General features: G+C 42.1%; 1 protein-coding gene across 1 annotated transcript; it reads right to left on the reverse strand.

Annotated features, from left to right (window-relative positions):
• Positions 1–15,797: 15,797 nt before the first annotated feature.
• Positions 15,798–17,663, reverse strand: LOC310954467 (complement C1q-like protein 2; the record flags this gene model as incomplete). Its single annotated transcript, XM_083923918.1, has 2 exons — positions 15,798–15,977; positions 17,085–17,663. 2 exons carry the CDS (start codon positions 17,661–17,663, stop codon positions 15,798–15,800), a joined length of 759 nt encoding a protein of 252 aa, XP_083780044.1.
• Positions 17,664–18,291: the final 628 nt, after the last annotated feature.

Below are 18,291 nucleotides of genomic sequence, written 5' to 3' on the forward strand. Positions count from 1 at the left end.
TCTAGTAAGGATGCCCCCTGGGCGCCTCCCTAGGGAGGTGTTCCAGGCACGTCCAGCTGGGAGGAGGCCTAGGGGAAGACCTAGGACTAGGTGGAGAGATTATATCTCCACACTGGCCTGGGATTGCTTGGGATCCCCCAGTGAGAGCTGGTTAATGTGGCCTGGGAAAGGGAAGTTTGGGGTCCCCTGCTAGACCTGCTGCCCCCGCGACCCGACCTCGGATAAGCGGTTGAAGATGAGATGAGATGAGAGACACACACACTCTCCCTGTCAGTTGTCAGAGTTTTTTTTTTTATAATTCATATGGTAAATGGATACAGATACATATACAGATAATGCTGTACTCGTTTATCCCTAGTTAGCATTATAACAACCATAAACTGCCTATTCACAAACCTGGTGTGACTGCTTATAAACCTCCCACCTCTCTTTCTCCCAAGTTTGTGATACTAATGTAATGTAACGGTAAATAGTTCGGGAAACTTGGACACACAAACAAAAAGTTTTTCTTCCATCTTTCTAGCCGGCTTGATGTCACTCTCTGGTTGCCTAGGAAACGGAAACGTCACACTCAAAGCTTCTATCTCATTGGCTGCACTATTGAAAGGTCAGTGGCAACAAGGTCAAAGTTCAACTGATTTGAACTTTGAGCACAGTTGCAGAGAGGTAAATCTCAATGGTGCATGCCGCTACCTTGGGTGCTACCGCCGCCTCCATAGAAAATAAATGGAACAACCGGCGCAAAGGGTTTTAACTATGTATCATGTGTAGGGGCCTTAAAGGTTCATATCCATTAGGGTCGAATACCCGGTATAAGGCGGGTCTCCCTTGCTGAAACGCCCCTAATTTGCATGTGAGTCACTCGAGAGGCCTGTGGGAGAGCACGGTCTTATTTCTCCCCTCTGAAAAGCCCGGTTGCTGATTGGATATAACTTTATGCGGGATGTGACGTGTGGTAGTACTTGACGCCACAACAACACAATGAAGAAGACTAGACATTTTTATCTAATGGTGTAGTAGAACGCAGCACAGAAAATGAGCATGCGCATTTGCATGGGCTTGTTAAAATGATTGCTGCAGCGGCTGGGTTGGATTCTGACCTGCGGCTATTTGCTGCATGCTCCCTCTTTCTCTGTCACGACACAAAATGTACGGAGCTATTCCTGAATAGAGGTATGCTATATAAGATCCTCCGCACTGGTGACAGCCTGTCTGTCAACAAGAACTTTTACAGCACCTGGAAATTTTTAGGTAGAGTGTTTTCTTTCATGTTACTTGTACATACCTGTACATTGACATTGTGAATCATACAGGCCACCTTAAATCAAACTGCAACTATTCTGTTTTTTTCACTTGGAGAAAGAACAGAGCGCCATTCCCCTGTATCGCTGATCATCTGCTGATTGAAACCCATTCAGAGTGATACGTCACCTCTGAAGTCTCGTAAATCCCTCTGGGAAATTCTTTTTGTAATGGAAACACGACGAGTAAGAGCATGGGCGGGGCTTGCCAACAGGCAAACCAGGCAATTGCCTGGGGCCCCGGCTTCCAGGGGGCCCCCACTTGGGCATCCTCCCCAGTGACCGGTGCCCCAAGTGCTAATAAATGTACGGCACGGCAACGACAACAACGGGCATTTACTATGAAAAAGCGACGTAGCAACCCCCCTTGGGGGCCCCCACGTCACTTCTGCCGTCGGCGCTGTCTGTGTCAATCAGCGCGAACCGCAGGTTTGATTGTTTGTTTAGCACCGAGCTCCGCGCTTGCGAAAGATGAAGAGGAGTTATCCCAGCGGGGCAGAAAAGAAAAAACAGAGGAAGGAAAGGGAGGAAAAACGAAAGAAAGACAGTGGTAAGTGCATTGTTATGTTTTTCTGACTGACTGTGTTGTGTTGTCACGGACTCCATAGCGGCTAATAAGCTAAAAACTAAGCTATGACGAATGCGTAACATGACACAGCTACATGAAGCTAGCTAGCAGGAGGAGATGTGCGCCACTCTCCAGTCTCAACCAGCAGAAAACAACAGAAAGTTTAGTGAGGCAGACAGTCTAACAACAACAACAACAACAACAACAGCAACAACAACAGCCTAATACAGTGGAAACCGCTTATAGTGATCACGGATATAGTGATCAACCGCTTATATGGATCAAAAGGCTTGGGACAGAATCATTTCTATACAAATGCTGTTTAAATAATTCGTTTATAGTGATCGAGAAATCCGCTTATAGTGTTCATTTTTTTCTCATTTTATGAATGAAAACGTGCAAAAATAATTTTAAATTATTAAAAAATATTATTATTTTATGTTTTACTCCCGCGATTCCTCGCTGGACGTCTGCTTCTGCCGAGTGAGCGAACAGCTAGCTAACGAGTGAGCTAACAGCTAGCTAATGTAAGGAGTTGACACCGGCAGCAAGCGCGCGAATCATGGCTGGAAAAGGGAAGTCATTGCCACCTGATGAGAAACGTCTCCTCAAGGCTTATGACAGATTTTTTTTTATCGTTTTGAAAAAGCAGTGAACTTGGTGTTAGACAACACTGATCCATGGAAACATGTGAAGTGACTTCTTAACGCGGCGCAGCGGAGCCGCAACACAAAACAGACGTAGCTTAACTCTTCTTGATGCCGTTGTGATCTTCTATGTTGTTGTTCTATGAAACAGTGTTTCAAAGTTTATTTTAAGACTTGTTTAAAAAAAATGAAAAGAAGTTACTGTATTTGTATTTATGTATTTATGAGTTATGTCTGCGCACTGCGCAGTAATATAACTTGCATGGTTCCTCTCAAAAGGAGCATTTGAAACAAATGTGTTTGAAACCATAATAAAATTCAGTAAATGCTGAAACGGTTCGTTTCGTGCAATTGTTATCATTGAAAAACGATACAAATGGCATTTAGATAATATTCTGCATAAAAAATGTGAAATACTGTAATAAGAATTCGGTTATAGCGACCAACCGCTTATACTGATCAAATTGGCTCTGGACCAACGTGATCACTATAAGCGGTTTCCACTGTAGTATGTAATACTAAAGTACACCTTCTATGATAAGCTTTGCATAATGATGAGATGAACTTAATAGTGCCAGAAAGGGAGAAATATGTGTTTGGCAGTACATATGATATGTGCACCCACCACAAGAGTACATCAAGTGCATAATACATGTTGAACTTAACAATATGTTTCCCTCTCATCTCTCCTCAGGATCATTACTGTCTTTTTTAAAACCAACACATCCAGGGAAGGATGATGTTCCCCCTCCCATCCCTGATGATGACAACTGTAAGTTCATTATTCCACAATTGATAATGTTATGCCTTAATATTCTTCATGGCAGTAGTATTAAGCTGTAGTAGTAGAAAATGCTGTGCACATACATAATCATATGCCTGCCCTTAGAGATTCTCATATGCCCTGTTGTTGTTTTTTGAGTTTAGTTCCATCAACATCCACCTCCAGCAGCACAGTGGTTTCCCAACCTCCTGCGCAGGAACATCCAACCGATGATCAGAGATCAAGTCCAACTGCTGACACAGATGACTGTGAGTTAAATAAATTTTTTTTTACTTCCATAGAGAACATATAACAATGACAATAATAATAACTGCAACAAGAATTGCTGTAATTAGCCCATGCTATTAAAGATTATTTATAACAAATATACCCTGTTGTTGTTTTTTTTTCTTTTTTGTCATCAGCTCCATCAAGACCCAAATGTGAACAGTTGATCTCAGAGGACCCTGCACAATGGCCAACCATCCTCAACCATACCCAACTGTGCCAACTGGTAACACAAGGACCCAAACAGGTTAAAGATATGGTTTTCCCCCAGAACACGGACAAAATTCCACGGAGATTCAAAAGGGAATATTATGACATGACCATGAAAAACGGCGATAAAATACAGCGAAGATGGCTCATGTATTCAGTCAGTACAGATTCCATCTTCTGCTTTGCTTGCCAAATTTTTGGAAAATTGGACAATTCACTTACCAAAGGAGGATTTAGGAATTGGAAAAACATATCTAATCATTTAAAGGAACATGAGCATTCAAAGGCACATCATACCAATATGATGAGTTGGCAGGAACTCAACACAAGGCTCAAAACTGAAACAGCCATTGATCAGATAAACCAGGATTTGATGCATCTTGAGGTAGAGCACTGGAGAGGTGTAATACACAGAGTTATTGCCATCATATGCCATTTAGCTGAAAGAAATCAAGCTTTGAGGGGGCATACAGAGGCTCTATATGATCCACATGATGGCAATTTCCTAGCCCAGGTGGAATTGATGGCCCAGTTTGATCCCATCATGAATGAACATATAAGAAGGATCCAAACCAAACAAACAAAAGTGCACTACCTCAGTAAGGACATTCAAAACGAAATCATTTCATTGGTGGGAGGCAAAATCAGTGAGGAGATAGCCAGACAGGTGAAAGCAGCAAAGTACTTCTCTGTCATAATGGATTGTACTCCCGACACAAGCCACACCGAACAACTGTCTATCGTCTTGAGAGTGGTGAAATGTGAGCCATCAGTTGGTGCATCGATCTCTGAACATTTCATTGGATTTGTTAATGTTCAAGACACAACTGGAAGAGGTCTGTCTGAGACCCTTTTGGAAAAGTTGGATGAGCTCAACTTGAACATCAGAGACTGCCGTGGACAATCTTACGACAATGGGAGCAACATGATGGGACACAAACAAGGGGTTCAAGCAAGACTGCTGCAACTGAATGAGAAGGCATTGTGTGTCCCATGCAGCAGTCACACTCTTAATCTGGTTGTAGCAGATGCTGCCAAATCTTCTGTAGGCTCCATCTCCTTCTTCGGTGTTCTTCAGAGATTGTACAATCTTTTCAGCTCCTCTGTGCAACGCTGGGCAGTTCTGCAGGAACATGTCAAGCACGCAACAGTAAAATCCTTGTCAGTGACCAGATGGGAAGCCAGGATTGACGGCGTGAAAGTTGTTCGTTACCACCTTCCAGAACTCATACAAGCACTGTCTGGCCTCCAAACCCTTTCAGTGCAGAAGAAGGACTCTGAGACATTGTCCAAAGCAAGGAGCATAAAGGCTGAACTCATGACATGGAGATTTGTACTGTGCACTGTTATCTGGTATAATATTTTGTACCAGATCAACCGGGTAAGCAAGATTCTACAGGGCCCCAGTGTTTCTCTTGAAACACTTAAAGCAGAAACAAGCGCAGTGAGAACCTATCTGGAAAATGCAAGGGAAAGTGGACTTGCTGCTGCTCAAAGTGATGCTACAAAGATAGCAGAGAGCCTTGAAATTGACAAGACATTTCCGGCAAAAAGACAGCGAAAAACTACAAAGCAGTTTCTGTATGAGGGCAGAGAAGAAAGCCAGTCCACCCCAGATGAGCAGTTTAAGAGGAAGTTTTTCCTCCCCTTAGTGGACACAGCCCTCACCAGTTTGACTGAACGATTTTTAAAAAAGAAAGATGTTTTTGGCCTTTATGGTTTCCTGTTCTCAAAAGAAAACATGAGAGAGAGTGATCAGCTCGGCAAACTCACGGACAACTGCAAGAACTTCGAGAAAACTATACAGGATGTAGAGTCTGAGGATTTGGTCCTGGAGATTAGAGCTGCAATACATACCTTCCCTGATGCTGTAGCCTCCTGTCCAAGAATGATGCTGGATTACATCTACAAGGAGCAGCTTCTGGATCTCTATGGAAACCTCAGCATTGCTCTTCGTCTGCTTCTAACTCTGCCAATCACTGTTGCGTCTGGTGAGAGAAGCTTCTCTGCTCTAAAACTTATAAAAAACTACCTCAGGTCAACCATGTCCCAGGAGAGACTTTCTGGACTTGCTCTTATTTCCATTGAGCACAATGTGCGAAGGTCTTTGGATCTAGACGACTTTGTCACAGCATTTGCACAAGCTAAGGCTCGCAAGCAACATTTTTAGAACAGCGGACCTGTGGGTACCCTGTTTTGTTTGTTTTGTTCGGTTTGTTCTGTTATTCATTTATTTATTTTATTTATCTGGTGTCTACATTGTTGCAATTTTATTTTTGTATTTATTTTATTGTTAACAACATTCAGATTTCAATTTTTTGTAATAAAAAAAGTTCATATTTTATATTGTGTTGGTGTCAGTTAATTTACAACAATTATTGATAGGCGTAGGGTTTTAAGAATTTCTGTTCCTCCCTGAAATTCACTTTGAGAACCCCTAATCTCTTCTAAAGTATTATTTTCAGTATACATATCAAATGTCCCAGAAATTGTGTGCAAAAAACGATTTTTTTCACTGTGGAGGGATGGGGTGGGGCCCCCACAAATTTCTTGCTTGGAGCCCCAAAGGACCCTTGCCCCGCCACTGAGTAAGAGGACTCTTGAGAGGGCGTGCCCTGCAACTTTCCCAGTGGCCACATTTTACCCTAATGGAAATGCACCTTAAAACGAAGAATTGTCTGGATTACAGCAGACAGCCAGGTTTCTAACCTGCTCTGGTTCTCACATAAGGTTTGGAGAGCTGGAGAACAACAAAGAGCAACAAAAATGAAATATCTTGGGGTCTCTTTAATGCAAAACACTGATGATTTACATGAAGCTAATTATGTCAAGCTGGATAAGAAAATTAAGAGCGATTTGGACAGGTAGGCTATTGAAGAATTAAAAATCAATGAAAGAAGTATCATAATCATGTGTTAGCGTGTGTATTAGGAATGATTAATGAGAGTGTAATAATAAGACGCAATAAGTATAATCCTTTAAGAGTGTGATAGTATGTGCCTCTGCCAGGCTCAAAACTTTCTGCAAAACATCAGCACACGAACTTTTGGCAGTCAGTCAAGGTCAAAAAGACAATGAAATAGCCAGCTTCCACAAACGCACTTGGCAACTAGTTGAGATTAGACCAAAACAATACCATATAAGGAGACAGGAACAACCATACTAGCAGACAGGCTGTAGGGAGGATGAGAATATGTGCTTCCTTCACAGAGATAAAGAAGATGAGTCATGCGAAACAGATGATACCCCAACGGGCGGGGGTGGAAGATGGAAGATGGAGCAGCGGCTACTTTTGAAATACACATATGCACGCACAAGCAGACACATAAACCACGCCTTGTAACAAGCATAAATGCTGGAGTAGTTACTCTAGATATCATAACTTCTTGCCTCTGATCATGAGTACTGTGTTGCACACAGTTACTCTAGATAGAGAATAGAACATTTCTCCAGACGTCTGTATCATCCGATGTCCATTTACTAATAAATGCCTGCTGGCGCACTAAACTGCCAACGACTCTGCTGACTCCAGGAAGCCTCCTGTAGAATTTGAATTACACAATATATACTCCTTGAGGTCCTTCTGATTTGACTAAAGTATTGTGTGTAAAATTCCAACACTATCCTTCCATTAGACATTGGATCACAAATAGCGACCATAAAAATTAGTGTTCTACCGCAAATTTCTTTACCTGTTTCAGTCACTACCCATTGAGATACCTGAACAACAATTCAGACTGTTGATTGGAAAGGATAATGGGGGGCTTGGCACTGCCATACCGTAAGGGGTATTTTCATGCTGCACATATTAGACATGTGTGACAAAGACTATGTAGCCAAATGGAAGAATTTAGAAAAATCCGTACAAGGAAGACAGTTTTTACTGGAGACAGAGAAGAAGCAATAAGTGTAATTAAACAGATGAATACGGTCATTCAGTTTACGCTAAAATTGTAGTACGAAAATATAAACTAGAGAAAGTACTCAGACTGCTTCTGTGGATAGCTTATGGGTTTCATCCCTGGTTCTCTTGACCAAAGGTTTAGACAATGGATTCCTAATTGATTAACAGTGATATTGTGAAAGAAATTCTCTGGAGTCCTCAGTGTTTCTCAAATCATGTCTTTACTAAATACTGCATGCATACAGGAGAGAGTCTACCCAACCAGGTCGCAAATGATCTCTGCCTGTCTCCAAATTTCTTCAGCAGATATACACTCACATCAAAGCATCTTACAAACACAAGGATATTAAAGTAACAAAAACACACTACCCAATGTTTATGACCCCAGTGGATGTTATCAGTGTTTTACGACCCCCTTTTTGTCACCATTTGCAAATCCCCTGTGACTCCTATCCACAATCCCCCCAGCAGTCATTCTCAGCTTGACTGTTATGCTAATCAAGGATTTACATTATAGATAAATAAGGTAGGTCAATCTTTGGTTATTTCTCACATTATGCAAAGTAATTAAAAATGGGAATTTTCATAATCAGAACCATAACTGAAGCCTACAACGCGAAGAAATTCAGAATAATCTCTACAATTTATAGGCATATAATGCAGGCAAGAGGGAATACAACGACATATGTAAAACTCAAGTGGCAGCAGGGACGTGCAGTGAGGGTTGGGGTTGGGGAGCCACTGACTCACAAGTCAGATTTACAAACATACAGTAGGATGCCAATAGGATAGCATGAGAGAATAGGAGCGAATAGGATGCTGAAAACCATTTTAAAACACCAGTGCCACTGTATATTGAAGTATATCTTACCTTTACTTGTAAATTACTTCTTGCTTTGACTGAAAGTCCAGCTTTGAAAAATGTCGTAGTTTAGAAATCAAATCCTCCATTTTTCAGGGCTTCGCTAAGCTATACAGTTTCGCACAGCACACTTCTTGTGTTTACTTTTTGCACACAGGTCAGAGTTCACTGTGACCTGCCTGGCTATTAGGCTGCTCACTATCGCCGCCTTCCTTGAGGCAGAGGTACTGCCTGCCTCAAGGCAGCATTTTCCCTGTGGATTTATGTCGTATCAATAAGATGTGAATATTACACACATACGTAAAATACATTACTGAACACCATGGAAAAGAAGACGTATAGTTTTATTACATAAAAGTGTCCTCAACCATCATATTGGAAACATACACAGAAATGGGAACAAGCACGCGCCCTCTGCACGCGCTCAATCCAGTTTTTGAGTGATTGCGCAATCTGGAGGGAGGCTCGGCTGTATATGCCTCACCTCTCGTCTCCAAAGAGACTCCGTTTATTGAAGCAGGAAATACAGAATTTTCTGTGATTTTTACTATAAAAATGGTCAAAACACATTAAGAACCACACCAAAATCATAGTCCAGAGGACAAATATTAATACTTGTGTTATTTTATTATTTCGTTTCTGTTTTCCTCTCATGATGACAGGGGAGGCACAGCCTCACCTGCCTCCCCTGACTGCACGCCACTGAGTGGCAGAGAGAGCTGGGTGCAAACATATCTGATGATGAATGGTCACATATTTGGAGAACACAGCAGTCAGCAACATCATCACGTGTTTGGAGATTACATTGCTGGAAATTTTTTATTAGATTTTTTTATAACACCCAAAATAAACATACTTCATTACCACAGCCATGTTGGAGAAGCTGTGGAGATGTAAACCATTCACATGTGTGCTGGCTCTGTCCTAAGATAGCAACATTTTGGATTATGGTGTATCCAAGCCTTGTACATTATTATATCATCACTTTATTCAGTTGTACTTTATTCAGTTGTACTGTCACTTACTTCAGTAAGTAATGCTGCTATACGACACTGTCACTTTATATCACCACTACATCACTTTATTTATTTATTAATGGTTTACTGTAACTATCTGCTGATATACTTACTGTGCTTTAGGACATGCTGCTACATTTCACTGTGGTTTACTGTCACTTACTTAAGTACGAAATGCTGCTACACTCCACTGTGCCATACTGTCACTTAGTTCTGTAGGACATGCTGCTACATTTTTAACATTTTTAACACTTATAACTTATCGCTCCTTCTCACTTATTTAGTTTGTACTTATTTTATTTCAATCTGCTGCTAAACTGCACGCTGCGTATTGTTGTATATTGTATATACCTGCGCTTAACCACGACGTCTGTTGCACTCTGTCACACTTGGTTCATTGTTTGATTTATCTGACGTTAGCTTTATTTTGATTTGATTTGATTTATGTTTATGCTTATTGTTACTCTGATCCTTTTCCGCCTTTGTATCGAAACTGTTGCACAATAATTTCCCTCGGGATAAATAAAGCTTCTTGAATCTTGAATCTTGAATATCTTGGCATCATTACAGGAAATGTTGTGTTGAAAGATGATAGATACATATTGAAAATTACAAGAAAATGGTTCAAGACAGACCCATCATCACAGGAAGATTGGATGAAAAGTATGAACGATAAAATTATTATTATTGAATTATAAAATCCTGTCCAAAGCTCTAGCCCTGAGACTGACATGAGACATCCCCCCTGACCAGGCTCATCAGTGACGTCACTTTAATGTGTTATGTTTTGGACCTCTTCCTTTCATTGGCTGTAGAAACCAACCTCTTATTTCCATAGAACAGGAAAAGGCTTTTGACCAGGTTGAACACCAGTATTTATCGCAGACACTTGCTGCCTTTGGATTCAACCAAGGCTTTGCAGTCATGATCCGGGTTCTCTATAGTGTCCTGAAGAGAAACGGTGGGCAGAGTGCTCCGTTTGGCGTCCAGAGAGGGGTGAGGCAGGGCTGCTCTCTCTCTGGCCATCAGGCCTCTGCTCCATAAACTTAGGAATAATTTGAAAGGTGTGTGTTTCCCCTAGTGTGATGTGTCTTTTAAACTGTCTGTGTATGCTGAAGACCTTATTGTGATGGTCAATACACAAAGAGACATTGATGTTTTAACAGATGCTGTGAAGGACTTTGGTGTTATTTCTTCGGCAAAGGTGAACTAGGAGAAAAGTGAGGCTCTGTTGGCATGGGAGGAGCTGGAGGATCGGCTCAGGCTCAGACCTATGCTGGAAAAAAGAGGGCTCAAATATCTTGGTCTTTCAGGGGGACGAGACCCATGAAAAGAAAAAGTGGGAGAATGTTGTCAAGAAGGTGAAGGGGCACCTCAAAAATTGGAAATGGCTATTTCCAAAAATGTCATGAAAAGGTTGTACCTTGATCCTGAACAACCTGGTCTTGTCCGCTGTCCTGTATCGATCCCTGCCTTCAGGCTGCAGTTCATTCAAAGGTTACTGACTGTGCCGGAGGACACTCTGTGGATACCTTTATCTTGGTGCATCCTGAGATATTTTAACAGCCTGGGTCGTGATTTAATTTGTTTTTAAATTGGTAGGCTGATAAGCTAGGTGTGAGATCCACCAGGGTAATCCGAAAAGTGCTTGACCACTGGAAAAATAAACTGACAGGTCAAGACACCCTGCTTTTAAAAAAACATTCACAGATGGATCTTCTTCCCCAAACACTGAGGACCCTTTTCCTGCCACTTTTGTCTGTGGATTTTAAAGACTGCTCTGGGCCTCTGTTCGAGGCAACACACCCGGTCTCCCTGGAGGGGGCCTCTGGGGAAAACTCTTTATAAACTGTTGGTAAAACACTGAAGAGAAAGAAGCTGAATGGACGGACAGACACTCCTTGGAGGATATATCTAGGGCTGGACCCGGGATCCAGGCCTCAGTGGAGGTCTCTCTACAAGCAGTGGAGCTGCTTTTTTCCGCTGAAAACAGGTGACGGGGTGGTGGGGGGTTTGGGGGGTTTGGGGTTGTAACGGTGAGGTGTCGCAGCACACAATGGGCCTCATTTATCAATCTTGCGTGAAAAGATCTGAGCGCAGAATTGGTCGTATGAAAGGACCCACGTGTGATTTATGAAACATTCGTATCTGACCAATCTCAGCGTACGAATGAGCGGGCCTTGATAAATGCGGCGGCCATCCTGACATCCGACATGGAGCAAAATAAAGATTTGCTTTTTGGCAGTCTTAAGAGTGGAATAAAAGGGGCCCATAAAAACGCTGTATGGAAAAGAATAACGGAGGCAGTCAACCCGAAGCAGCGCTCCACTGAGACTACGTACTGTTGGACAGGTGTTGTGCCGTATTCAGCACCGCTGCCGTGAAATGCACCCCCTCGCATTATAGGTGATATTCTGGATCAGAAGGTTGTTTCCACCTATAGGAGTAGTTTATATACAGGTAACCACATTAAAAGCACACAATTTTGAACCTATTAATTGCAAGAAAAACTGGGATTATATTTAGGAAACGCTAAGTCAAATACATTCAACTTGCTCAAAAGATCCATTTATTTCATTTTGTAATTATGGCTGCTGTATATTTCCACAGAACATACAAAAGGTGTTGTTTTGTGTTCGCTATTACCCAAGTTTGTGATTTTAAACTCTTTAAAATAGTTTAAAGACTGTAAGTAACCAATGTTCTGACAGTTGTGGGTTACCTGTGTATAAACTACTCCTATAGGTCAAAACAACAGCCTTCTGATCCAGAATATCACCTATAATGCGAGGGGGTGCATTTCACGGCAGGGGTGCTGAATACGGCACAACACCGGCGCTCTTGCTCTGTAGCGGGGTTTGCCAGCGGGGTTATTAGGTATTCTGTTAGAGGATACCTTTGTCACCTAGAAGAACCATACCAAAATGTTAATCATCTGATACCTTGTTTGATTTAATGCAATTTATCGAGGGTAGCCACTAACCGAGGAGATGACTTTGGCTCTGCAGTGCGTCTTGCTGCAGCCGTGCGCCAACACATTAATTCATATACTGTATATCCAACCATATAAAAGAATTGTGCGTCCTCCCCCTCGCTCTGACATCTCTCCATTAATTGCATGTATATAGGTCCTATCTGTGCATGTGTGTGTGTGTCGGGCCTGTGTGTGTGTAACCTGATTAATAACAGAGTGAAAAAATTTTATTTCCTCTTGCGGGATGATAAAGGAACTCTTCTTCTCCTTCCCTCAGCTCTATGTTTCCACTGGACTCTACCTGGTCTTTTTTACTAAACTTAACTAGCTGCTAACCATCATGGGAACATAGGGCCTAACATTAATTTTCAGTGGATAAAAAAAAGTTGGAAATGTGGAAACATAGAAATGACCACCACAGGCGACGTTAGTCTTCAGGGCTACCAGAATAAAAGCCTTTTTCTGCAAGAAAATGTATTTATTTAAACCCAAACTGCCATTAACCAGACAGATAGCCCTGAAAAGTAACGTCTCACATCAGTGGCACAGCCGCACAGCAGTAAATTGAGGGGTACTGCCTTGTTTTGTTTTTTAAAATGAGCTAGCTAGCGGTAGCTTTATAATATCAATACAGGTGTACACACAGCATTGCTTACATTGAAAATGAACTGAAAATAAAAAAAATCCTCAAACGACTAATGATAACAGAAATAACACCTTACCTGTATGCGTTTCTTCAGATTCGATGGCAAGTTCTTGAACGCCAGCTGCTAATGTTTTTTCAGTTGACACAGTACGCAGCGCATACGCCATGAGTCCTTTTTGGAGCTGACAACAACAAATAACTATATTCAATACGGCCATGGATGGGGAACGTCTTGCTTCTCTGAATCTTCTCAAGTATCGCCGTCGGCAATAGTCCCTGCTTCGCTTCCTTCCTCCATGAAAGCAATCTTCCTCGCCTCCATGTCGCTGCTACAGTACAAGCTCTTGGTTCTCTTTCTACCGTCCCCTCACTCACTCACTGGACTTCTTCCTGCGGTCACCTGTCCTTTAAACCTTTAAAAAAGCTCACTGTCATTAAAGGTTTCTAAAATATTGATTACTAGGACAATAACCATCAGGAGCCATTTTAGGATAGTTTGTGAGTCCTCTTGACTTCTTCTAACTTTTCAGATTTAGGAGCTGATTTTAGAACTAAAACACTTTGTGAAATACTCTTAGAACACAAATTAGGACTGACACACCCATTATTTAAAGAGTTTCTCCTAATACAAAAAATTAGGAGCTACTTTTAGCCTCAAGTTGTTGAAGTGTGCACTTAACATGCCGCCAGCTTCTCCAGGCCGCCAAGTCAAGGCGGCTTAACAAGGGCGTTCGTCCTGAATGAAGTGTGATGTTGACTTAATTAATGGGACACTCATAAAGCACGAGGCACCGAGACAAAATGTCATCTCATGATTTATCAGATAACGAATAGATCCCTGTCCACCACAGGATATGCATGCATGACTTCATGACCTTCTTTAATGACAAAATTATAACTATTAGAGACAAAATCAACTCGCTTGGCACCAATTTTCTTCAAACCCAGGAACCTTAGAAACAACTGTATGACCTGATATATTCTTGGACTGCTTTTCTACAGTTGAACACTTCTTCCCCAGAGTTGTTTGTGCTTTGTTGTCTCGCAGGTCTCTACTGATCGTGGTGGTGCCTGCTGCCGTGGTCCGGCATGACGCTTCCTGCTACTATTATAATCTATAACCTTAGCTATGCTTGTTTCTACTATTCTGCTGTATTAATTGCCATAACATATAAGTCATATTCACATTGCTATAGATATTATTGTAGTTACTGGAAGTGTGTCCGTCTCTGTCTTTGTGTCTGTCTTTGTCTCTTTCTGTCCATCTGTCCGACTTTTCTCTCTTTCTCTCTCCTTTTATTCCTCCCTTACCGGTGCAGACAGTTGTCCGTCCTCGATAGAGCTGGGTCTGTCTGACGTTCCTGCCTGTAATAGGGAAGGTTTTCGTTGCCACCGTACTCTACGGGGAATTGTTGGGTCTATGTAAATCATAAATAAGTCATAGAGTGTGGTCTATACCTAGTCTGTAAAGTGTCCTGAGATAACTTTTGTTATGATTTGGCACTATAAATGAAATTGAATTGAATTCAATTGAATGGAATTGAATTGAAAAGAAGACTAGAACTAGATAGAAGTGGTCACAAGCTGGAGAGGTTGGGAATTTAATCTTTAACAATGTGTTGTACTTCATCATCTGCAAATCAACCATCATAAATAAATTAGTTAAAACATACAATCGTTTTTTCTGAAATGTAATGCAGCAGACATCTTAACTTGCATAAAATGGAAATACTCAAGTACTCCGAATCTCTACATAGGTGATAATATATTTAAATACATTTCGGCACTGCATGTCAACCAGACACACATTAACACACAAGACAAGAAGACAGAGGTAAAATGCTTTGCCAATGGGCCTGCTATAAATATCTGTTTCTTCTGATCACCACAAAAATTTGGCCTCTCTTCCATTCTGACTGCACCTATGTGGTATTACTGACAGCCACACCAACTTAGAAAACATAATTATTTATTGAAAATATTGATTGTTAATTGTAGGCTGCAGCTTGTATAGGTTCAGTCATATTCATTTCTTATTGGATAAATATATACATAAGTGCATTCATATGTATAGACTGTATATATATGTGTGTGTGTGTGTGTGTGTGAAACACACTTTCAATGTAAACAAATGTCACACAGCAATGACCTCTGTATACAAGTCTGGTCAGCAAGGCCTTTTCAGTTCACTTCTCCCGGGACATGGATATTCAGAATCAGAAATACTTTAATAATCCAGGGGAAAATTGTTTATAACCTCAACTCCACAAAATGCACAAAGAGAAAACCTACACTACAAATCTGAAGTCATTATATTTATGAATATAATCTGAATTTATGATTATATTTTCACTTACTTCCAAAGAAGAACAAGTTTCAGAAGGCTCCTTGAACACACCATAGGGGAGAGGTCTGCTTTTTTTCTTAAAGAAAATCAGCAACATGTGAAGCTATTGTGGAAATAAGTAGATTTACTGCATGTGGATTATATAGTCTCATATGTAGTCTATGAGAAAAGTTTAATTTTAAGACAGAATATAAGACCAAGTGCATCGTTGCACTGTGTGATCGACAGTTGTATTTCTGTCATGATAGTTGAGTGATGTTATTATCCCATTTCAGTCCGGGTACAAAAGGAAGCCAGAAAATGTGCTGTATTTGTTGTTGTTGCCACCGTGTGCCTTGCCGCCGTCCAATTTGACATAAATCTCGTCCCCGGAGTCCAAATGCAGGACGACGCTGTTGCTGGCGTAGTCATAGTTCTGGTCTGCGTCCTGCGCTATGGCGCTAGCTCGGACCTGCAGAGAGAGAGAGAGAGAGAGAGAGAGAGAGAGAGAGAGAGAGAGAGAGAGAGAGAGAGAGAGAGAGAGAGAGAGAGAGAGAGAGAGAGAGAGAGAGAGAGAGAGAGAGAGAGAGAGAGAGAGAGAGAGAGAGAGAGAGAGAGAGAGAGAGAGAGAGAGTTAGGCCAATACCCACTACTTAAAAATCCCAAAACAATCAATGAAATATTGGCTTCATCTTAAACAAAGTGACAGACAGGTTCTACCTCAGTTCTGCCTCAGGACCGGCCTGAGAACACATCAATGAGAGTCAACCAAATTATAACCTCTCAAAAACTAAAGTACCTCACCTATTGGAACACCAAATCACATCATTGCAAAATGCAATGTTATCTGGCCCTACACTGTGTACACTGTGGCACCCTACCTCACCACAGTGACTGATATTAGACACTGAGTGATGTTAACAAAGTACAGACTGAGTGCTCACAGCCTGGCCATAGAGACAGGCTGCTAAAGGAGGACATGGCTGCCTAGAGAGGAGTGGCTGTGCCAGCAGTGTGGAGGAGCTGCTGTGGAGACACTTCTTCATGCACTGTCCAAAATTTGAACCTGTCCACCAACAGTTCTTCCGCCTATTAGACAAAAAACACCAACATTTGAATAACTTATGTACTAACTTTTTTACTATTATGTTTTGTTATTATCTATGGATTTATTATATTTCCATTACATATTGTATTATATTGTATCAACATTTGTACAGTTTGTAATGTATTTGTTCTTGAATTTTGTTCATAATCACGTATTTGTTGTATTTGTTTAATATAATAATAAGTGTATGAAATGCTGAGCCTGCCTGAGATAACTCCGATCACAAACCTTCTGGGATTTATGTCACAGTTATTGACAGTTACATTCAGCAAATTATACATGTATTGACCAACGGGATCAAATGAAAAGCCAACGTCCAAACCACGGTTCTAGATTGGAGATGATTGTGTGTGCGCAATGGCACTCTTGCGCAACGGAGAGCTGATGCACACGATTATGTGTGCTCACACTGATATGTTGAATCAGCACATGCATACCGCATGTTTTGATGGTACACAAGAGAAAATTTACCTGTCCGTTTTTGCACAGGTCTGCCCACATGCTGGTCCCGTCTCCTCCGCGCATCAGCACGTGATAGGTGAAGTAGTAAATCCCAGACACTTGGCATGTGAACTTGCCGGTTGTCGGGTCGTAGTGGTTCCCCAGGTTCGTGACAACGTCGTCAAACCTTAACACTTCGTATCCCTCGTGAGGGTTTTTTAGACCAACATAAAACGCGATCTTTGCCCCGCCGATAGCAGATCCGAGCTCTCCGCTGGTCTCGGTCCGCGCTGTACCCTCTAACCCGGGATACCCCTTTCCAAAATCTCCTCTACCACCCGGTGGCCCTCTCGGACCTGGTGGCCCCGGTTCGCCTGGTGGCCCCCTTGGCCCGGGTTTCCCCGGCCGACCTGGCTCGCCTTTAGTCCCTTGAACAAAGGTCGGAGAAGGTACGGCGCTCAGGTCCTGCATGATCTCCAGAGCGGTGGCGCTCGGTTTGGGGTTGTACGGGTCACAGATCATCCGACAGGTGCCCATCATCTCATAGTGCGCATCGGTCTTGGAAGTTTGTACCAGCAGGGGAATGGCGATGATGACAGCCAGAAGCATGACGATGCCAACCACCGCGGCGACGTAATTGTGGAAGATGGTGAGAGCTACGAGCCACGGCAAAAAGACAGTGGAGCAAACCAGAGTCGAGAGAGAGAGAGAGAGAGAGAGAGAGAGAGAGAGAGAGAGAGAGAGAGAGAGAGAGAGACAGAGAGACAGAGAGACAGAGACAGAGAAACAAACAAACGTGTTGTGACCCCCAGTCCACCCTGCAGTGTTTAGCGCGGTGCCAGTGTCACTCGGCGTCACACAGTTGACAGGCGAACTATCCGTTTTGGCATCATGTCTGGACGCGGCGGATCTCGGAGCACAAAGAGGCTTCCAGCAGTTTTTGTTCGTCTGTAAACCAGCGAGAGGGGACTTGAGAGCTGCTGACGTAACAAGGTCAGGGCGAAGCCTGTTGAAATTTGGATTAAGACTGCAACAATAATCACGCCATCTTTATGTATACATTTTAAATCCCTGTGCGAGAGGACAGGATCAGGAAGCATTAGTGACACTTTGGATATCAGACTGAGACATTTCCTTTTTGATCTCATTTAGAGAATTTGAGACAATGTGGTCGGTCTTCGTAAAGGGCTGAATATATTCATTTAGGTGGAGTTGTTCAAAAATACAATCTGCATGA

Source organism: Echiichthys vipera (assembly GCF_963691815.1).
Source record: "Echiichthys vipera genome assembly, chromosome: 12".
Lineage (NCBI taxonomy): Eukaryota > Metazoa > Chordata > Actinopteri > Perciformes > Trachinidae > Echiichthys > Echiichthys vipera.